We start from the raw sequence: 25,097 nt of genomic DNA, 5'->3' as shown, positions 1-25,097 counted from the left end.
AATAAAGAATAGAATTATATATATATAAAGAATAGAAAATAACACTAAAATAATAATGCCTCAAAGTTATAAATTTGTCTTATATCTTATTTATGCAATAATAAATGTATGTAGATTTTTTATAGATTTCAATTTTCATAATGTTGCTACAATATCATTGTATCTCGCATAAACAGTATATTTGTTATAAACAAAATTTATATTTTTTTAAATATCTTACAACAATTTTTTACAAAAAGTAAATTTCACGCTAATTGTGAAACAGAAATGAAACATCGTATTGGCAATATATTTTCAATTAAATGCGGTATAAGATCAAGAAGAAACAGAAAATTTTTTTAAAATACGATATGATACTAAATAAAAGAATTGTTTGTGCAAAATAAATTTACATAAAAAAATAAATAAAATAAAATAAACACACAAAAAAAATAATTAAAATATTGTATTAAAAAAAATGTTGCTTAAACCAAATTTGGATCAACAGAAACTTTGAAAAAAAGTACCTGACTATATCAATTTGCATTTATTTTAAGAAAGGAATGGACAATAATTTACTTGAAATTTATTCTCTAACATTTATTCATAAAATTTACATATTTTGCATATTTACATTAATAGACAATACACTTTCACATCCGTATAAGATAATTTCTTATACGTTTTGATATTGATTGCATCAAATTTTTATATTTAATTTGTATAATTTCATTATATTTTAATTTTTTGTGAACTTCATTTTTATCAAGTTTTTTTCATATTAATTAACAAAATAACTTTTCATATCCACAAATTTCTATTCAATTTATGTCAGGATTGCTTACGGCCATTCATTGTTTTAATCTTATTCCTTCAAATAATCTTATACATTTTTGTTGAGGTCTATGAAGAAATAATAAAAATTTGTATTTCTAAATTCAAATATGAAAATTCTATAATTTCTAACAAATATTCGATAAATATATTCAATAATCCTTAATGAATCGTTCCGATCTTCAGAGTATTTCGTTTCAAAATGAATCAATAATTATGAATTCTAAGATATAATATAATCAATTATATTTTTTCGTTCTTATATATATATATATATATTATGTAATATATATATTATAATATTATGTTCTTAATATATATATATATATTACATTTTTCATGATTATTTATAAATATAACATTTATAATGAAGATTTTAAAAATACAAAATATCTGATCATCATCTAAATAAGAAACTATATCAATCATTAATTGCATAATAAATATTGTTTTTTAAAGAATCTTGTTTCAATTATTTTTAAAATTACAAATAATCAAAATTACATCTACTAATCATTTTTTAATGCATTGGTCTATTAAAAATGTTATTGTTTTATGTATTTGTAATTTTCTTAAAGAAATAAAATTTTTTAAAAATACAATATATACATTTTTCAATCTTCTTTAAATTAAATCGTTACTAAAAACATACATCAATGTATACATCAAGAAATTTGCATCATGATAAAATATATTGATTAAGATTGTTTGTGTTGCATTAGCATTAAATATATATATTATCTAAATATATTATTTTTTTATTTTAAATTCTTATATTTAAAAGCAATATTTATTGAATAAAGGTTTAACACACAATTAAAGATGTGAAAAGTATGAAAAACAATAACGATAGTAAAACTCAGAAATGAAAGAAATAATGATATTGCATTGCATTTATTGGACAATTTAAATAATTTTACCTGATCCTTTATATAAATATAAAAAAAAATTACAAACTATTAATGATATTCATGATAAATATTAATTGCTTTAAACATTTAGTACTCATTAATCCTTTTTATTAAAAATTCTTGTTTCTTCGATTTCGTGAGGTTTCATATCTTTATCACCCCAGCCCCACTTCATATCTTCATGATGATCAATGATTTCGTTTTTGTTGCAGCTACAAATTAAAATTTAGATTTGGAGATTATGCAAATGACGATAAAATTATTTTACAAATATTAATAAAAAAAGTAATTTATTTAATCAATTCTAATAAATGAATTTTTTTAACTTTTATTTTTAGATAATAAAATATTTCTTTTTTATATTTTTTCTAATCTCTATTCTGTGGTTATATTCGGTGGTTATATTCTATATATGGTTTTTAATACTAGAAATTTATTAATAATTATTTTGTATGAATGGAAGAACTTATAGAATGCCGAAAATTTCTATATTTTTATGATTCATAAAAACTATATTGCAAAAATTAATGAATTATTTATTATTTAAATAACTATTAGTAACTAAGTCTTCAATTTTTGACTAATTTACTTTAAAATATATTAATAATCATAATATCAATACCTGGATCCACTTCCTGTTCTAGCTATTCGTTTAGCAATTATTTCGTCAGGAACAGTTTTTAAATCATATGCTTGTCCCAATAAAGCACAGAAATCTATAAACGCAGTTGTAAGATTGGTTTTATAGCCACCAAGTTCAGCGGCTTTATAATCCCAGGGAAATACATGATGATAATTGTGCCATCCCTCACCGCATACAAGCATAGATACAATTAGATTTTCGGTTGGACCAATATTCCTAATTATTTAAATATTCCTAATTATATGAATTTCCTGAAATTTTACTTTTTATTTATTTTGAATTTATATATATATATGAATAAACATTTGCTTTTCATAATAAATTTATTATATATTTTATTTATATTTAAATCTTGAATCTATTTTTTCAATAGAAAATACTATAATTTTAAAACAATATTGAAAACAATAAATTATTTTATATTTATATTTTATATAATTAAAAATTATAAAATATAATTGAATATAAATGGATCATTTCAATTTTTGATATATGAAAATAAGAAACACTAAAAAATAATTGCAATTTTATAAAATGTAATATAATGTAATATTTAAAGATGTAATTTAATATAAAATATAATTTAATTATAAATTTAAAGAATACATCAACAATAAAGAAATTATTATCAATTTTATATCATTGAAAATGTAGTTTAATTATAATAAGTTAGAAACAATAAAAAAGTTATAACTTTTTATCAAATTTGAAATATGTAATGTAATATCATTGCAATTTCTTAAAAAAATTAAGAATTATGAACTATACTTATAATTGTCAATTAAATTAAAAATAAGTTGTATTACATTATAATACAATCAATATTATTATAAAAAAATTCAAATAAACTAATTTCTTACACATCATATGGTCTCATGCCCCACATATGAGCAGCAGAGTTTACCAACCACGTCATGTTCAAGCAAAAAACATATCTTGCTAAATTATTGTACCAGGAATTTATGAATTGTTCATTCCAGAAGTAACATGGTACACCCACCGGAATCACGAAGCATAAGAGCGGCATTAATACATAAAACAATCTAAAAAACACTCAAAAAAAGATTTAAGATATATCGATTATATAAACAATCTCTATTCGGTTTATTTACTGGAATAATAATCGATTTTTAATAAATTTTAATAATTTTGTTTCAATTAAATCTTTAATCATATATTACAAATACTCAAAATTTTTTTCTTAATTTTTTATAATGATCAATATTAATTATCATCAAAATGAAAATAGTAATTCATAAAATTTATATCAAGTAAATATATATTTTTACTTTATTTTAAATAATGTACATTGAATAATATATTTTGAAAATAAATTATTTTAAATAATATTCATTATTTATAATTTCATCAAAGAAAAATATAAAGGTATATTCCTACAATATGTGCAATTTTTGTTATTATTGTTTTACAATTTTTATTAAACTTTTATAGAAACTTAAGTAATTTTCATTAGAATTGATTTTCTTTATTCATTTTATTTCAAACAGATATTGATTAATATAATTTCTTTGTTCAAATTTTATTCTGAAAATTTTATTCTTAACCAATTTTATAAGTAAATTTAATTTAAATTAACAAAGTTTTCCATTGAATCATATTCAATGGAATGTCAGTTAAAAAATAATGAAATTTATTTAATAAAAAAATTAAATTATTGGGCTAAAAACAAAATTATATTACCTTCTTTGAAAAACGACAATGGGATCCTTTTCCAGATCGCTCATATCAACAATAGCACCTTTTTTAATTACATCAGGATGCTTTCGGACTAGCAGCCAGCCTATATGAGAAAAAAAGAATCCTCGATGCGCGTTATGCGGATCTGCGTCAGTATCTGTGAATTTGTGATGTACTCTGTGGTCTCTTACCCATTCATAAATATGATTCTATGAATCAAAATCGAAGCTTATTATTAAATATTACAATTTGTAACGATATTATTGAAGAAATGATAATATGAATATGATAATAAATTCTAAAGAAAGAAAACGAAGTTGAAATTTACTTGGTAGGCAAGTGTTTGAAAAAGCATCAATAGGAAGCGAAGGGGCCACTTTGCTTTATAAGCTCTATGAGACCATAATCTGTGAGCTCCAGCTGTAATACCCATCGAACCAGCAAATCCCATAATGAAAACTGAAAATATCATATGAATTGATTTATGATATTTTATTTAATTCAAATTTTATTACACACTTCTTTATCTTGATTTATATTAATATAAAAAACTGAAAGTAATACATATATAACATGTATTTATTCTCCATTAAAATCTTAAATAAAAGTAACATTGGTTTAATTACATTCTAAATATTATCTAATATTCTATTAAGAGAATTTTTTTCAAAAAATTTCGTAGTTTTCGTAATCATTTTAGAAATTAAAATATCCAAATTATCGATCAAAATCTTTTAACAAAATAATTTACGAAACATTTTCATTTAATAATTTCATTTTCTTAAAAAAAAACTAGAATATTTGTCTATTTAAATTTACAGCGCAAACTGTATTTCGTTTCTAAATGTCCTTTTATCTGTTTTTTATAACAAAAAAATAAAATGCTGATATTGGAGATTTTTTACTCGTATTTTTTGTTCATCATATTTACGTATTTCAAAAATAGAATATGAAACGCGACTAAATGGATATTTTTTTTTAAAATCAGTATTTGATAATATACGATATGATGATATTCTTTTTTGTTGTGTTTTTTGCTGTGTTTTAATTGTTTATTATTTAATTTCTTTATCATTCTACAATTTTTTATTTATGTAATTATTATGATATCAGTAATAATTATTATTCGAGCAAATAAAATAATCGAGAGAAAGAAAAAAGAAGATTTTGTTTTGTCGAAAAAAAACGATCACACTTGAAATCAATTAGCACATGATTAATACAATTAGCACAAAATTAATTTCAATAAATTAGCAAAATAACAACAACTTTTATGATCTTTTTGTGCTAAATGTGATTGGAATCATAATTGAAATATATATAAAATAAACATAAAGCATTTGTTATTAATTAAAACTTTTTTTTAAATTCTTTTTTGATTTTTGATAAGTATAATTATTTTTTTCTAAATATTTATCAATTATTATTTTATTTGTAAAATAATTTTTTTAAACTTAAAGTTATCATAACTATTTAATAAATAAATTATTGAATATTATTATTTATATTTTTTATTATTAATTGTATTTCAATATTTTTCAAAATTTTTACATGATTCTATAGATATTAATTATTTTATGATAGATATTTTATTTCACGAAATAAATTTTACACATTGGAAATCTTTATTATAACTTAATTTTTGTTTGTTGATTTATTAATTTGGAAAAAAATAGAATAGAAAAAAATTTCTTTTAAATCTTTAAAATTAAATTTGTTAATTAATTATATTGTTGAATGTTTTTAATTTTCTAAAATTCTTATTTAATAATTAATATAGAATAAATTAAAATGTTTGAACTTACACCACAAAATTGTATATTTTTTAGTTCCATTACACCAAAGATAGAATCCATATAGAGCTCCAATATGAAAATAGATAAATAGAATCACATTTTTCCAAACAATTTTCCATTCATATTTTTTAGAATTCGATAAATTTTGATCTGATATTTTCTGGTTATTTTTTTTTTCTTGATGAACATTTTTTTGGGATATCTTTGTATGTAATGATGTCGATAAGTTTGGTGCCATTTTGAATAATCTAAAACAGAGATATTTTTATAAAGTTTAATATTTTATTTCTAATTAATAATTTTAATTTAACGAAAGAAAAATTAATAAAAAATGTGTAGATTTTCAAAAAATTGAAAATTGACATGACTTAAATGAAAATATAATATATATTGAATTTTACTTTTAATTTACGACTCAATTAGAATGTGAATAGAATTCATTCTAGTACTACTGAGTATGATGAACATATTAAATTTAGATAATCTTTATTTTTGATTTGTTGTTAATAGCCATCAAACGATGATTGACTTCTCCTTTGTGACAAGATTTTTATGAAAAGTCATAAAAATGTTGCAGTAGATAACACGCAAATATATATGGATCATATATACATCAAATTTCGATTTAGAAAGATAATGGAAAAATTAACGATTGTTTATTAAGATAAAAAGAAATTATTGCCTTTGTTTTCCGATCATTCTTGAGTTAACACGTACGATAAATGCAGGATTTCAAAAAAAAAAAACTAATATGATAATAAATAAGAAATGTTATAATTACTGAAAAAAGCAATTAGTATTTATTATAATTACTATTTATTATAAGAAGTTAAAAATTTACTGAAAAGTAGGAAAATTTTTATTAAACTTAAATTAGAAAATTAGATTTTTATTCTATGGTTTTATTATTCTATTGTTGTAATAGTATAAATAATTATAATATAATATGAGATATAAAATGAATAAAATAATAAAGAATATTTGTAAAATTTATCATATTGTTATGAGAAAAATATTAAATACCTATTTTCCAATTTTAAATAAATAAAAATGTTTTTGAAATTTCAATGCCTCAAAAATCCAATTTACATTAAATAAGTCAAAATTTTAAATTCTTTATTCTTTCTAATTATTATATAAAATTTTGATATTTCTCAAATTCTTAATTTTCAAAATTTTTATACGTTTCAAAATTTCAATATTTCCAAGCTTTTTATATTTCAATATTCTCAAAATTTTCAAAAATTTATATATTAGTTTCTATTTATAATCATATGATTATCAATACTATTTTTTTATGATTTTAAGATTATAAGTCTCATTAATAAGCTGTTATCAATTAAACTTAGAATACTTAAATACTCAATAAAAGAATGTTTTATAAAAATATTTAAATCTATAACCACATTACATCGAAGTAAAATGTCTTATTAATTAAAAAAAAATAAATATCTAAAAGTTGGAAATTTTATATTTTCTTTATTTTTAAGTAAAATTTAAGTTCCAAACTTGTTAATAAAATAAAATACAATTATTGAAATTAATCATGAAAGATTGATTACCTACATCAAAATTAAACATATATAGAGTGTTAGTAAACATGTCGTGTAAATATACCCAATCAAAAATTTTCTATCCATTTTCATCAAATAAATTAATTTCTTTCAAAGTCACTTTATTCATTCATTAATTATTCTAATTATGAAAAATTATCAATATTGGATAGTACTATCCAATTCTCTTTCGCAAAAATATCTTTTTCATTTCTATCTTCTAGCAATAATCTATAAATTATTTCAAATATCTAACAAAAAATTTTTCTCTAACAAACTTTCTTCAAAAAAGTCATTTATTCATTGTTTATCGAAGTAATTATTTAAATATTATCATTTCTCTATAACAAATATCAATAATAACTTACTGATTTTCGCTGCGTTGGTATCCGACCTGATTACAAGTTCACTAGAATATGGAAGTACTACAGCGTGTCTCATTTATCAACTCACAACTACAATGAAATCCCCCACACGGTATCTGACCTGGGAAAAAAATGTGAAAAATATTCTGGAATATTAAAACATCGGAGATTGTGATATGATAAGCGAGTATGTTATGATGGATATGTTTATTATTATATAATCATATATTATTATTAATCTGCCATTAATCAAGAAAAATTTATAAAATGTATAGAATATATTAAAACAAATATGTATTATTTATTTTAGAAATGTTATTGGAAATATTTCGAAATTTAAAAAATATCGAATTCTCGAATATCAAAATTTTTTGCTATTTTTGCATATCGTACATAAAAAGAAAAATAATACAAACAGAAAAAAAAATAAAATAGAACAAACAAATATAATTGCACTATAAATACAAATTTTTTTCACATAATTTCGAAACAGTATTAGAAAACAAAAGCAATATTTTTATTATAGATATATTTTGATTTAATAAAATCTGGTACTGTTGAAAAGGATATTTCTATTATATAATTATTTCAACATTTTCTTATGTAACAATTTCTCTAACTATATGTTGAATATCTCATTAAAAATCCTTTTAAGTGGAAAAATAAATCAACATATATGTAAATTAACACAAAATTATTCTAAAATACAATTACTATAATGAAAGTAATTTACATAGAATAGAAAAATTTACATTAAAAAAAAATAGAATCTATTCTATTAAAATTAAATAGAGTTCAAGATTTTCATATGTTTTGTTTAAACATAATTTATTATTTATATTTAGTTTTCACATCAAAAATAATTTTTTTTTCATATATATATATATATCTTTTTTTTCTATATAGTTTTAATTTTTATAATTTTTTCTGAAGTCAATTTATCGTGCCATTGAGAATTAGATATAAAAAAATGAATTTAATATTTATAAGATATATATAATTTTTATAAAATTTCATATAACATTAATTTATATACATGTTTGAGATTATATACATGTTTTGCAATTATAACAAAATAAATAATTAAAAAAATTATTTATAAATTATAGATATTAATTAATCTCTTAAAAAAATTCTATAATAAAAAAAAATCCACATATATATAAAAAGATTTCAATAAGTAATTTCTATTATAAAAAATTCAAATGAAAACAAATCAAGAGGATATGCTGTTTGCTCGTGATTTATATCATTCTCCGTCTATCCCTTGAGAAAAATCGTAAAAGAACAGCTCTTCTCATATTTTTTTCTTCCAGTTTCATGAGCTATTAGCAGATTACATATTTTTTCAATTGTTTCGCTATTCATAATTATATTTTGTTTTCTTTCATTATACATATAATAGTTTATTCTTTTTTCTTTTATATATTTTTCATTTTTTAGCAACATGCAATAGTTTTATGTAAGTTTATGTAGTTTTTCATGAAAATCATTAATTAAGAATGAGAATCGTATGGTTCCTCAAAAAAAGAAAATAATAAACTGAGCGATAGCTCTTGTATACATCAATTTGCATTTCTAGTTAGGATATTTTCAATATAATTAATAACTGTAGTTCTATATGGCATCGTTCGTAAATAAAAATAATATTTAAAAAAGAAGAAAAGAAGGAAAGAATTTTATTTCATATAAAATTTTAATTTAAGGAATTTATTAATATTCAAGATATTAATGAAAAACTTTTAGTATTATACGTTGAAAATTGTATATATAGATATTGTTAATACATTAAATGACGCCTATCCAGATTATTGCATACAATGATTATATTCTATTAATTCTGAATGATTATTAAGTATTTTTGAGTGTAGTATTATTGAGTATTATTATATTATATTGAGTATATTGAGTATTAAGTATTATTGAAATTCTAACTTTTTGATTGTTTATAGGAATTAGTTTGCATATCTTATGTAGAAAAGATGAGATACATAAATTGGTTGATTTCATATATTAGTTATTTCATTATATTAATTAATAAAAGAAATGGTCAAATCTATCCTATTGATAAAAAAAAAATTCTCTATTACTAAGAATAGTTTAATTCCTTTGAATTTTCGCAGGAAAAGAATATTATCCCTGTTGTTATATTAAACAAAATGACAAATGAAATTACACAATTTTTTGAATTTTTATTCTTTTCAAACATATTCTGTTTTTTTACATTTTTTCTATAATTGATTTATATATTTATTGTATTTACTTTACTTGTTATATTTATTTATTAATTTAATATTTGCAATAATTTTATAACAATTTCAATTGAAGAAATATTATTCAATATAAATTTTATAAATTTATATGTATTAATGAAATTTCCATAATTGTTATACATCAGATTCTATTAATTAATTTCTTCAAATGTAACAAGATTTTTTCAAAAAAATAAATCGAATTGATATTACTAGAAATTTTCATTTATTTCAAAAAATGTTATTATTAATAATTCGATCACAAGAAATAATATAAATAATGTAAATAGTCAAACAGGATATTTCATCCACTTTAATAATATGATAATATGTCATTTATAGGATTATATAATTCTATAATCATATATAATCTATATATCATAAAACAATCAATTCGATATTCAAAAAAATAAGTTTTAATAAGTTTTAATTAAAATTTATGGCGAATGATTTGACAATTTGTTTGTAATAGTTTAATTAATTCTAAATTCCTCTAATTATTGTTATTTTTATATATTATTTTACGAAAATAAAATTTTAAAAAAATCTTTTTAATTCTTTTGCAGTTCTTCAAATAACATATCAAAAGCTATTATTTTTTTTCAATTTAATGAAATAATATATTCAATATTCTCTTGCCATTTTTTTTATTACTTCTTTTACATAGTAGTCAAAGATAAAATTTATAGTCCATTTATCTTTATAAGAAATTTCAAAAACATACTTTTCAAACAGGAAGATAGGCTTCTAAGGCCACCAAGAGAATTGAGAAAAAAATTAATAAATTGATGAATTTATAATGATATGATCACATTGTTATTAAATGAATCAAATTGAAATCAAATAAGTGTAAATTAGGATAACATTTATTTATTCTAGATAAAAATTTCTTTTTTTATTTTTTTTCACATCATCTTCCAGAATAATTCCAAGTAATTTTATATGAAAAAATTAAAATAATTTATGCAAAATTTAAGTTGGATCATCTCATTCTCATATTTTATCATTCTCGATAAATGAAGAATCTTCCTAAGTTCTTAAACAAAAAATTAGTTCTTAAACAAAGTTCTTAAACATTAAAATTAATTAAATTCTCATAAAATCAATTTTTTTTTAAATTATTGATTATTATTAATTATTATTGAATCATTAAAAAACATCCACATTATTGAAACGATGATACAATACGCGGATATAGAATAAATCTATCTTAATTATTTTTAATTTAATGTAATTTGTAATTCAATTAGATATTTGTATTGATTTTAATTAAAAACAAGATTTATTTCCATTTATTTGATAACTATTTCTTTTCTCCTTCGATAAACAATTAATAACAAATAAGAGAAATTCATGTGCATTTTATTTAAAGATATAAAAATAATCAAAGTTGTTGAAAAATTTCTATTGATATTCATTTTTATTGAGAAAATCTTCATCAAAAGTCAAAAGTAATTAGAAAGTTTAGTAGTGTTAATAATCATAATACATAATAAAGATGATAATCATAATATACAATAAAGATAATGCATAATTGTTTCTTAATTATTTAATTCTTAATTATTGTTTCTTAATTATTAAAAAAATGATTCATTGTTTTCTTAATATATATAATTTAATTGAACAAACATAATAAGAATGTTTTTTTACTATTTATATAACATAAATTATCGGAAACTTAATGTTTTCTTTAAAAATTTATAATCAGAATTTCGAAAACTCATTTTTAATCAAAATAAAAAAATTATTAATCATCAAGTTTGAAATATAAAAATATCAAATAATAATAATTATATAAATCAAAATTCGAATTTCAATGGTATTCTTGAAATAATAAAAAAATATCATTTAAAGTTCATTTTTAAAAATAAAATAAGAACGAAGCTTTAAAACAATTTTATATAATTAATTTTTCTCCAAATTCAAGTATTCAATTGATTTTCATATATACTTATGAGTATTGAACGATTTCACTAAAAATCGATCACATATCAATATATATATATATATATTTGTAATAGCTACTGAAATTTTAAAATTAATTTCGTATATGTAAGAAATATATTATATTATATAAATATATTGTATAAATATATTCCGATAGATGGCACTTATTCGAAATTATGTGCAATTATGAAGCATTAGATGATGTCTAAATTCTACTGTCAAAATATAAAGAGAAAATTAATTTATCATTTTATTTCTAATAATAAATTTTGCCAAGCAAAGAAAAATTTAATCTTCAAAATAAAAAAGAAAATTATATTATAAAAAAAAAGGAAAATATAACTTGATCGACGATTAATCGATATGTTTCGAAAAATATTTATTCCTTTAATATAAATATTCTCATTTTAATCATTTAAAATATAATCTATTAATATAATATAATCTATTAATATAAGCTAATCACATTTAATTAATTATTATTCAATTTTACGTCAATTTGGGTCTTTTCTTTATTAGAAAGAAAAACAGAGACAAAGAAAATTAGTTTAATAATTCTAATAAATTCATTGAGTGTTGTGCAGTCATTGAATCACATTTGATGTTTCCTTTGCAATTCGATCCATTTCTTTATCTTTAAATAATTACATTTACTTTATCTATTTTAATATTTTCTTAGTTAGATTATTATTGACGATATTTTAAGAAATGTTAGTTAAAAAAAGATGGAAACAAATAACAATGAATTTGTAATGAAAAAAAAAAATAAAAACAATGATAGTAAAAATAAAGAAATATTCTCAAATTTTTAAATAAAAATTGATGAATTTATAAAAATATACAAAATATATTAATTAATAAAATCAATAAAATTTTTATATAAATCAAAAATTATCTTCATTATATGATTACAATAATTTTTATTGGCACTATTTTATTAATGTTCTTCTGTCTTTCTAAACATTATGATATATTACAAATTTGAATGTATTACATCCATTTACTTATAATTGAAAATATAATAGCTGCTACATTTATGATTTGCACGAAAGAAAAAATAGCATTATTGTATGATGTAAAATATATATTTTCATATCACTGTCCATATTTTTCAAAAACTTCGTTGGAGCAAATTTAATTTTTTTATAATCCTGATTTTATTCCATTAAACAATTATTTATTTAATCTTGCTAAAGAAGCTCTATGAAAATGAAGAGTAACGCTTGATAAAGAAAAGAAAACATTTGTAGTTCAATTGAAAATATTTGTTAATGAATAAATTTTTTTAATGAATTTAAAAATAAATTTTTTTAATATAAAAGCTTAAGTGAATAATATATTTAAAAATTGAGTGATTATATTGAAAAATGATTTATTTGTTTCTTCTGAAAGTTGGTTAAAATAAATTCGACCATATAAATATGAATAATTTTTAATTACACGTATATCATAATAATATTTAAAAATTCATTATACAAATTCTAATATTTTTTTCCTTTTTTAATAGCATTTATGGAATTTTATTTTAAATTTTCTTTCGATTTATTTTTTAAACTCAATATTTTGATTATTATCTACATATCTAGAAAAATCTTTTAATCTTTTCTAATTATATAAAATAATAATCGAAATAAAAACATATTTTCAGATCAAATTTGATCGAGTTATCGTATCGTATCGGTAATATATAGGCTTTGAATAGCAGCAAAGATATAGAAACATATTTCCGAGGGCGCTAGATATCGTGCTGTAGTATCTTCAACGAAAATACAGTGCAACATGAAACTGATCTTCACCAATAATTCATATTTCATTTTAAATTTAATCTATACGTTTGATCATATTGTTGGTTATTCTTAATCAAAAGAAGTTATTTATCAATACTAAGGTTTTTTTTCATAAGATTTTTTTTCATAATACAATTTTTTTACATAACAATTTTTATGATAACAACGGTCTTCATAATAGAATATAGTGGGAAATTCAAAATTTTGTCTACAATAATTAACTATATAATATTGAAAACTTTGAAATTTTATTTAATAACATTCATTAATTTCTTCCAAATTTTATAGATGAATTTTTATTCCTTTCTTTATTAATAATTTTTATTTTATTTTTATATTTTTAAGTGTGCCATATTAACTATTATTATTACATTTTTAGACTTTTCATTTTTCAAACTATACTTTCAATGTTGCTTTTATCAATTTTTAAGTTTTTTTAAATAAAAACTTATATAAATTAAATCCTATAAATTTATATTAATATATAAATTTATTTAATATTATTTGAATATTATATAAGTTTATTTCTTTTTTTTAGGAAATATTATATAACTATTTAATTATTAATACATTCATTGAATTAATAAATCATATATTCCATGTATTTTATAGGTATAAATATGATAAATTTGATAAAACATTATGCTATTCATCATATCAATGCATTACATGAAATAAATGAATTTAATTAAAATAATATTTTTAATTCAATATTTCCATTCATACAATCAATAGATCAAGATATATTATTGAACCTTTTAAACAAAATTATAGAAAACATTTATTATAATAATTTTTATTAATAAGTAACAATAAATTTATTAAATACAAATAAATATAATAAATACAAATAACAAATTTGTATGAAAGAGTTTTATTATTAATTAGCAAATGAAAAAGATGTTACAAACATTATTTTAAAAAAAGCATAGATTTTTAAAATAGAAATATGTGAAAAATTTAAATGAAAATTGATATGACAATAAAATATTTAAAATGTTGCAATATATCAAATTATAAAAATTATATCAAAAATGATTTAATTGGAATGAATAAATAATAATAAAATAAGTGATATAAATGATATTGAGATTATGAAATAAACAAAAAATTTTCAATAAAAATGAAAAAAAAGAAAACAAATCTGCAAATTCAAATATATTCCTATGCATTTTGAAACATTTTCAAACATTTATTATTTTAAAAACAGTATGAAATAGGCAAAATAATCATTAGAATATAGAATAAGAAATTTAGGCAAAAATATATTGATAAAATAAATATATTAAAAAGATTAATTAGAGAGTGACAAAAGATTGCGAAACAAAAATGAAAATTAAAGAAAATTTTTAAATTTTTAAAATTTTTAAAGTTTCTTTTTAATTTATTACAAATTTTGAAATAGAAATCTCTTATACTAAAAATTATTCAATTATACAAATAGTATCATAATTATTTGTGATATTGAAGATTTTACTATATCTCTTCTTCTATTTATACTTGATTTGATTTTATAATATTAATTAAATAATCATTTTCAAATTTTAATAAAAATTTTTATTGAACTGTTAAATATTAACAATATATAATGTATATAATAATATTTAGTGTTCAATAGAATATATCTTTTGAAAAATAATTATTTTAGTAAACACTATATTTTAATTATTGACAATAAATATGATTTTTTTAAGAAGAACACTTTATTCCATAGAATAAAGACTTTTTCAAAATTAAAAGATATTTAATCATATTTTTTAATATATATAATAATATTTTTATTTCAAATATGAATAATTAGTATTTTTTGTATTTTATTTTAATCATTTTAATTTTATTTCATTCTGTGAAAAAAACAAAATAATTGTTGTGTAGAATTACAAAAGGCATTACAAAAATCTGAAAAATTATTTAAAAACTGGATTTTGAATTTTAAAGACATTTGACTATTCTGAAATTTTGATTTTATCTATTATTATAGTAAATTTCTTATCCTATTTTATTATGTTTTAATATTTATAATATTTATTTTATAAAAAATAAATATAAAGAATTATTAAAGATATTAATAAAATATTAAATTGTTATATATATTTAACTATTAATCATTTATTTATTATATATATTTATTGAAGAATTATTAAAAATTACAGATTTTGTAATGAAGATATTTTAAAAGTAGAGAGATATACGGAATGTTATCCTATTAATATATTCTAAAAATTCATAGCTGAGATTTGACAAAAAAATTGAATTTGATGCATGGATTAAATGAAATAGAATCTATTTGGAGTCTGAAAAAATAATTCTTAATTGTTTCAAATTGAATCAAAAGTATTTAAATAATTAAAGATAAAAATATTTTATATAAAAAAAATTTTTGAATCCAAAAATTCTGATTTTAATAAAAATTTATATATAATTTTAATAATATTTATATATACATATAGTATAATATAATATAATATAATATATTATGTATGAAATAATTTATTTTTTAATCAAATGAAAATTTCTCATAAGAGAATAAAATTATCTTTAATAATATTTTTAATATTTTTTTTATATTTTAAACACAATTTTCAAAATATTTTTTACAAGTTGATTAAACATTAAAATCTGAATATTTTATAATTTAAAGTTTTAATTTGCATCAATATAAGATTATATATACTTAAAATAATGAAAAAAGCATTGAAATTGTAAAAATTAATTTCACTTTCTCAAAATGATATGCTAAAAAAATTACTATATATATTATAGTTATTATATTTTATATTTTGTGTAAATAATAATATTTTACTAAATATTTTACTAAAATTGTCCATTGATTTTGGCAACATAATTTGTCTGTTAAATTAAATTTGCATAAAATTGTATATGAAGATTTTTGTCCATTACTCTATATATATGTATATTGGAATAATTATTTATAATTTAAAAAAATTTCTTTTTCTATAAATTATATTTTGTTTGAATTTCTGTTTTATTTTATTTCATTATTCTATATAATTTTTAAATAATTTTTATTAAGATATAATAAGATATAATGTTTCAATATGTTTCAAATGTTTATTGATTATTATATTTATTAATATTAATATTAATTATTAATATTGTATTATTTTTAATAAGAAATCTTTTTTTTAAGAAAAATTTCTTATTTTTACTACATAGAAATATTTATAGAAATATAAAAAATATAAAAATATAAAAATTTATAAAGTTATAGATTTATATGTCTACTATCTTTATTTCTTTTCTTCATAAATTTATTATAATAATTATAGTCGAAATGCTCAAATTTCTCAATATTTCAGATAGTTATGTAGAAATATCATTAGTTTACGATTGAATATGATCAAATTAGGAATTTTTAATAATAAATAAATATATATCCTGAATGATATTTCATTTTTATATTCTATTACGTTATTATTAAAAAAGGAAAAATCAAAAGAAAAATATCAAAAAATAATTGGCTAAAAAACAATACGAAGCTAGAAAATTTTTGGTTAAATTTTCATATACAAAATAATTGAATAGAATTAATAAAAGTAATTATAAATATAATTTTACATCAAACATTTTTAAAATTCTATTTCATTTGATAGAATTTGCTGGAAAAAAGAAAATGAAATATATATATAAAAATTTTTTATTATTTTGAAGACATAAAATGATAATATGATAGTATAATGATGCATTTTTTACTTTTTTTAAATCATTAATAAAAAAGTAATCATATAAGAAAAAGTTAGTGTGATTGATTTTTTTGAAAGAATTTTTGGATTATATAATATATAAAATTACAATATTATATAATATAATATAATATATAATATATAAAATTATAATATTTGATAATTTGAATATTAAAATTATTATTAAAAATTATTTAAAATTTTCTTTAGTAAATTTAAATTTTAAGATATAAAAAGTAATCATCATGAAAAAATATAAATGTAAAAAAAAGTAAATTAAAAAAAAGAATTCTTATAAAAGTAACAATTTAAAAGAAGATAAAATCGTCATACATTTATATAATACTTTTATACTCATCATAAAAAATTCTATCATTTTTTCAATAAATAAAATGTTCTGAAGCAAGTGAACTTTCTTGCTGTTTCTACGAATGAAGTAATACTACATTTTGTACTACGGATCAAAGAGTAATCAACAGAATAAATTGAATCAAATCATAATTGTTTTTCCCTCAGACATCGAACAATTGGATTGGTTCATATCTATTAAATGATCAAGATCATCGTTGATCAAGTTTAGCTGAACTTTAATTCATTCTGCTTGTTTTGTTTCCGTATTTTTATAGTTTTAAATCATGTACTATCTTTATCTTCAAAGATTATAAAATATGACTATTATTTAAATCTATCGATATCGTTATTTTAGATTAATAAGTTTAAAATTTTAAAATCATTTTTTTATTTTTTTATATTCTCTTCGAAAAATTAATTTTAAAAACCACATCAAATACAAAAGTTGATATATAAAAATGTCAGTTAAGAATTATATATTGAGATATAAACAATTTAAATTTATATAGATTATATAGATGAAATGAGATAAAGATACGAAAATAAGATATCTTTTTATCATAGTTCATGTTTTATTTCATCTAATAGAAATTTAAATTATTCATAACTTAATAAGTAAAAACATTTTTTTATAATTTTTGTATTTGTTTGAACTCTAGAATAAACTTTATGGATATTTCAGAAATATTAACATTTCTTTTTATTGTAATTTTTATAATTTAATATTAAAGTAATATGTCAATATATAAAAGAAAATATGTATTTTTTTATATTTCTACAAAAAATTATATTTTTATTCTTAAAGTTTATTTGTATATAAAAAAAATTTAAAGAAAAAATTATTATATTTAAAATTATGTTTATTTAAAAAAAAAATAATATGATAAATATTGCATATTTGTCAAACATGGATTAAAAATTTTATTATTAAATAATTAATTTAAACCTCTCAATTCCTTAATGCTTGTAATTGTTCAAGTGTATAACTAACTATTTATTCTCTGTATTTATCGATTGTCTGGACACCCCATGAATCTTATAATCTGTCAATTGATCTGTCATTGAAACGAGCCACACAAATTGATTCGTTGTACAAATGGAGATTAAAATTAAGTTTCTGCAAATATCAAAGCCATTTATAGAACTAAATTTATTAATTTATTATTTTTTAAACAATGAACAAGTAATTAAAAAAATAAAATTATCTTTAAAGTTAATGGTATTTTGTTAAATTGTTTGATAATTGATGAATAAAATTTATTATTATTCAATTTATAAAGTGTCAAATGAAAAGCTTTTAAGTATTAAGTAATTTTATAATTAGTATTTGAGATTAATAAAAAGAGAAATGTAATAACCTTCAATAAATTCAAATTTTTTTTAGATATTTTATCAAATTCAATCAATGCTTTGAAGGAATCGAAGAAACTAAATCTATTCAACATTTATTCGAAATTTTTTTTTATAAAGAAAGGTGCAATGAATAGTTTCATTCTTGTACCTTAGAAATAAATTTTAAAAGAATAAATATAAAAAAGTAACAAATATCGTAAAATTCTAATAATTATAAAATAAAATTTTTATTTTTACAGAAGAATTATTTTCAATCTCTCTTAATCTACTTGATGAATATATCTTTGATTAAAATATTAAAATTCGTTAAAATAGATTAGGGATTAATTTTACTTGAGATTAATTTTGTTTAAATATTAAAATCAAAAAACAAATTAATTTATTATTATTTTTATTATTATTTAACGATTCAATATGATTTATAATGATTTATTATAAAAAATAATTATATAAAAAATTATTAAATTATATAAAAAATATTATTATAATATATGATTTAAATACATTATTATATATTATTATACATTATTATACATTATTATAAATATTATTTTATTATTTTAAATATTATTTTAAATATATATTTGTTTGGCGTAAAAAATTTGTAAAAAATTATTTACAAATTAACAAGTGTGAGTTGCATCATATTTACGAAAATATTTTTAGAATTTCTTTTATGCATTTTATTTTCGTAAAGTGAAATAGGTAAAATTTATATTTATTTCTCACGATCCAAGGTTTCTTCTATCTGAATAAGATCGATGATAATCTATTAATCGATCAAAAGTTATTTTATAAATATTGTAGACTACTAAATAAGACTTGATTAATCAAATGATTATTCTCTTTTACAAACAAATAATTTATTTTATTATTATTAAAATATTTTCAAGATATTTAAAATTGTTCGTCAAAATATACATAATATTTTTATTATATAAAAACAAATTTATAAAAAAATTTTTTTTTATAAAAAAAAAAAAAGCATAAATTAAAATAATAATTCAATTTGAATCGACTTCTCAATATTTATTAATCAATAATTTCAATAAATTAAATATATAAAATAATAAAATTCGGTAAACAATTTTTTAATTACAAGATTTTTTATCACAGAATATTTAACTAATGTTTATGTATTTTTTTGCTGAATTCCAATCTGAAATCAGATTTTATCTATTAATTATAATTTATTTATTTTTTATAGTGACATTTTATATCTAATCACTGAAAAATTTTTTAACTTCAAAATTTTATAACTTTATCTACATTTGTCAAAAAAAAATAAATAAATAAATAAAAAGCAATGAAAAATAAAATGAAATTTAAATTTTTTCCTTTTCTCTTCTCAAAATTTTATTTTGATCAATATCCAAAAGTAAATTATAAAATAATTTCTTAAAGAAGAATTATTTTCAATTTTTAAATTAAAAAAATAAATATAATAATTTTAAATATTCTCAAATTTAAAATTAAAAATTTTAACTTATTAATGTTTAACATAAAATAGAGCTTAAAAGATTTCTTTTTTTTTATAGCATCGAAAATTAAGATTTTTTTTTTATTATTAAAATAAACAAAATCCTATTGAAAAAAACTTTTATTTTTCATAAAATTCTAATCATTTGAATAAATATAAATTGACGTATCAGATTTTCGATTTTCTGTCTAATGAAAATATATTTACTATGATATTCTCAATATATTCAAATCTATTATTCATTTTCACTTGTGCATTTTTCTATTTTACTGTTTACTAGTTTATTCATTTCATTTAATGCACTAAGCATACTTAAATTGCCTATAACTTAAATAACTTTAATTGATATTTAATTTAATTGATATTTTTATATTTTATATATTTTTTGTGTTTGTTTTAACTTCTGTAATTAAACGATGTTATGCATGTATTAATATTCCCTATATAAAATTATACAAATTGTTAAATATTAAAATAACTTAGAAACTATGAGAAGCAACGAAATTATATAAAATAAAGCATATTTGAATTTGGAAAAATCACTAAATCATTAAAATCATTAATATCATGTGATAAAAAACAAAAATTTTATCAACTAGTGTTATTTCTCTTAATCCTACAATTATGTAAAAGAAAACAATAACAAAAATAATGAAATTTTTTTTTTTTTTAGTATGATAAATATACATAACCAAGGCTCAAACAATCCAACTTGAATTGTTTCCTCAATATTTATTAACCAATAAATTTAATTAACTAACTTTCGAAAAATAAAATATATAAAAACAGGTAAACGATTTTCTATTTTTTCTATTTTTTCTTAATATTACAATCATATAATAATGAAATAAAAAAACTAAAACGAAGTAATAAGATTCAACATTTTTCTCAACTCAATTCGAAGTCTGCTACTTCAATATATGTCAGATATTAATCGTATTTAAAGCAATCATTACTTCGAATAAAACTCTATTGTTCAGGCTTACTTCTACTCTTAAAAGAAAGAAGTATTACTTCATTCATGAAGGTGAACTTTCTTATCAGGAAATAATTTATTGATCGGTTTGTTTAGTTTCTTTATAATTTCACTAATTTTTTATTTTAATCTATTCTTTATTTCAATTTCATTATTGTCCATTATAAGTGTGACACATTAGAATTTCGATTTTCTGAAAATATATTTGCAACGATATTCTCATAATATACCTCTTCAAATCTACTCACTTATCTTCATTTTTCATTATTCCCTTCTACATATCTTTATTTCCAATAAAAATTTTGGCAGCGAAATATTCGGTTCTTATTCGATTTGAAAAAAGAAAGATCTTTAATTATCTTCGTTGAATTATTTTCAGAATTCTCTTAGGTAATATTTTATATTTGAGGAATTCAATATAAATAATAATAAATTAATATTAAAGTATATTAATTATTTAATATAATGAAAATTTGCGAATAAATTAATGAATAAATAAATTTATTATTTTAGATTAAATTAATGAATAATATTTAAGATTGTAATTGTTTAAATATTTAGTTAAAGTATTATTAATTGCTAATTTCTGTTTTGAACACTTAAAGCTTAGCTGATTAAAAAACTATTCATTATTTTTTTGAACTTATTTTCTTTTTTTATTTTACTTTTAATATCATTTTTATTAATAATTAGTTAACGATTTAATATCATATAATTTTAATGAAGAAATTATTTCTGAAATAATAATATAAATTCATATAATCTTTGATTTGATGGTAAATCTTTGATTACCATCTTTGATTTTCCATCAAATCTTTGATTTACCATCAAAGATTGTTTATGAATTTTATAAATATTTTTATTGAGTTTTTTATAAACTTGAATAAAATATATGAAGAATTTATTAAAACAAGATTAACAAGATTCGAAAAATTTCTATTTGTAGAAATATCTTTTTATCAAGTTTAATCTTATAAATTTTATTAAGCTTTATCAAGCTTTATCTTATATCAAGATAAGTATGAATTTTTCTCATTGATTTTTTCATTTTATGAAATGAAATTCTTTTATGGATGAAATATACAGAAAAATTCATGAAAATTCTGTCAATTTATCATATGTTATCGATAAATAAGATTATTCTATCTATTTTTTTAATTATTTTTTTTATTATCTTATTTTTAAATTTTTAAATTTTCGAAATATATGAATATTAATATATTAAAAATTAATAATAAATTTGCAATATTCTAAAAATTTCTTTTCAATATGGCATTATTTATAAACGATCAATCATTTTTTTTTTATTTTGTGTATTTCTATTGATTTATTTTTTTCTTTTAATGGAGAATTTTCATTTAATAATTTAAATAATTAATATAATTAAATAATTAATAATAATAATTTAATAATAATTATATTTGTGATTATCAAAAAAAATTATATTTCAATTTTTTTAACGAGACAAGTTTTTTTCTTTCCATAATAGCTATATTTATATTTATTTATTAATTATTATATAATTATATAAAAATAGATTTCAATTCATTCTCTTCATTAATAATTACGTGATATTTTGATAAAATTCAATGAAATTAAATATGTCAAGATTAAGGGAATAATTTTGCACGGTTGATCAAAAAATATGCAAATATGCGTTTTCAAGGTAAACCAGCGATAAATTCCGGCCGAATTAAAATATTTTCAAACATCTTAATTGCGCTTCCGATGATCATGGACAGATTTATCTACGGCGAATAGTCGATTCCACAGTTTTACGATGCATTATAATTGGCATACTGCTCATGTCTAAAACCAGAATACATGCGTGTTCGCCTGTTGTTGCAACTGTTTATTAGTATATAAATTATCGTCGAATGGGCAGAAACATTTGCCTATGAAGAGGATTTTTGAATAGAATGTAATAAAGTGTTTCTAAGAAATGAAAATTCATTTGTAAAAAATTTATTTCGTATATAAAGTCATATATAAAGATATTTTCTTTCAGAAACTTTTGGGATTTATGGAATTTATGAGATTTTGTGATTTACGAATATTTTATAGAATTTATTGTAAATTTAATTGAATTTATTTGATGGAAATTTATTTGAATAAAGTTTTTATTAATTTTTTTATTATTTAATATGATTTTCTTATTAGTATATTTTTAAATTAGGTTTTCTTATTTTTATAATTTTATAAATAATATTCTTTTATGACTTTTATAATATTTTTATTAAACGTTTTTGATATGTAAAATATCTAATTCGAAACTTCATATTTTAGAATATAATTCATATATATAGTATTAATATTATAATCCTTTATTTAATTTTGATATTTTTATAATAGGATAGTAAAATAACATTCGGTCAATTTATTTATGCATAAATATTCAAATACAAAAATATTATTTTTATAATAATTACCAATTAAAATAAATAATTCAAGTATCTAATATATACAGTATTTAATAAGTATTTAATAAGTATAAGTTGAAATATTATTATCAATTAATAAAGTTCAATAAATAACAAATGAAATTTTTTATCATTCCATTTTATAACAAGTGTATATAAAAAATCAGACAAAATCAATGTAGAACCTTCAAATTTTCATAAATGTCCATAAATATCTACTATAATTTGTTTGCACAAACAAATATAAATTGTAACAACAATAACCATTCTTGACACCAATATAGAATCAATTTCCAATTAAAATAAGAAAAAAAAGAAAAGAAAAAGGAATAAAAAAAGAAAAACAAATAAGACAAGAAGAAAGTAACATTTGAAAATCCATAAATAAATTCGAACAAAAAAAGATAAAAGAAATATTTCATTAAAATCCAGACAAAGATGGAAAAATTACGATCGAATAAAAAATTGTTTATTGAATTATAACAAAATAATTAACTTTTATTCGATACTCAAGCTTTGATTATTAAAAATTTATCTATATGATTAAATGTGAGATCTATTTTCAGTTTTTAATAATTAATTATTTAATTGAATTAATAATTTGTAGTTTATCTAGATCGGCATAAATATAATATGCTTAAGAATGAATGATTCGAAACCTTATAATCTTTCAAGATTAAGAAGTATTCTTGAATTTCGAAATTTTTTGTTATTTTTATTTTATTTTGAAATTCTCAAAATCTAAATAAAGAAGATTTGTATATAATATAAATTACAAAAAAAAATGATTACGATATCAATTTATTTTTATTTAATTTATTAACTTTTTAATAATAATTTCATTATTATTATTATCATTAAATTTGTATTTAGTATTTTAAATTGATTTCAATTCGTAAGATTTTTTTTATAAAAAGGAATATATATATAATTTTTTCATGCTGAAAAAGAATCTATTGTTATTAACTATAAAGAATTCTAAATAAAAATATAGTAATATTTTTATTTTATATCAAATATTTAAAAAAGGTTAAGATTAGAAAAAAAA

General features: G+C 18.0%; 2 protein-coding genes across 3 annotated transcripts in view; one reads left to right on the top strand and one right to left on the bottom strand.

Annotated features, from left to right (window-relative positions):
- Positions 1 to 651, top strand: part of LOC122720322 (acyl-CoA Delta(11) desaturase-like) — a 4,733-nt gene extending 4,082 nt beyond the window's left edge. The window contains exon 3 of the mRNA XM_043946944.1: positions 622 to 651. Within this exon, the coding sequence (XP_043802879.1) occupies positions 622 to 651 (30 nt within the window). The remainder of the gene's footprint in view (positions 1 to 621) is intronic.
- A 32-nt stretch (positions 652 to 683) lies between these two features.
- LOC122720327 (acyl-CoA Delta-9 desaturase-like) lies at positions 684 to 7,844 on the bottom strand. Of its 2 annotated transcripts, none has more exons than XM_043946952.1 (7): positions 7,783 to 7,844; positions 5,871 to 6,109; positions 4,394 to 4,524; positions 4,069 to 4,274; positions 3,228 to 3,410; positions 2,347 to 2,583; positions 684 to 882 (listed from the first exon to the last, which is right to left on the bottom strand). In XM_043946952.1, the coding sequence occupies exons 2-7, from the start codon at positions 6,097 to 6,099 to the stop codon at positions 831 to 833; spliced, it is 1,038 nt and encodes a 345-aa protein (XP_043802887.1). In that variant the 5' UTR covers positions 6,100 to 6,109; positions 7,783 to 7,844; the 3' UTR covers positions 684 to 830. The 2 variants fall into 2 exon arrangements, with proteins under 2 accessions (XP_043802887.1, XP_043802886.1); XM_043946951.1 differs by lacking the exon at positions 684 to 882 and adding an exon at positions 1,698 to 1,936.
- Between the last annotated feature and the right edge of the window lie 17,253 nt (positions 7,845 to 25,097).

This window comes from Apis laboriosa, unplaced genomic scaffold (assembly GCF_014066325.1).
Source record: "Apis laboriosa isolate Shangri-la unplaced genomic scaffold, ASM1406632v1 scaffold125_cov141, whole genome shotgun sequence".
Lineage (NCBI taxonomy): Eukaryota > Metazoa > Arthropoda > Insecta > Hymenoptera > Apidae > Apis > Apis laboriosa.
Note: the sequence above shows the minus strand (reverse complement) of the source record. Positions and strands in the feature narration are given on the sequence as shown.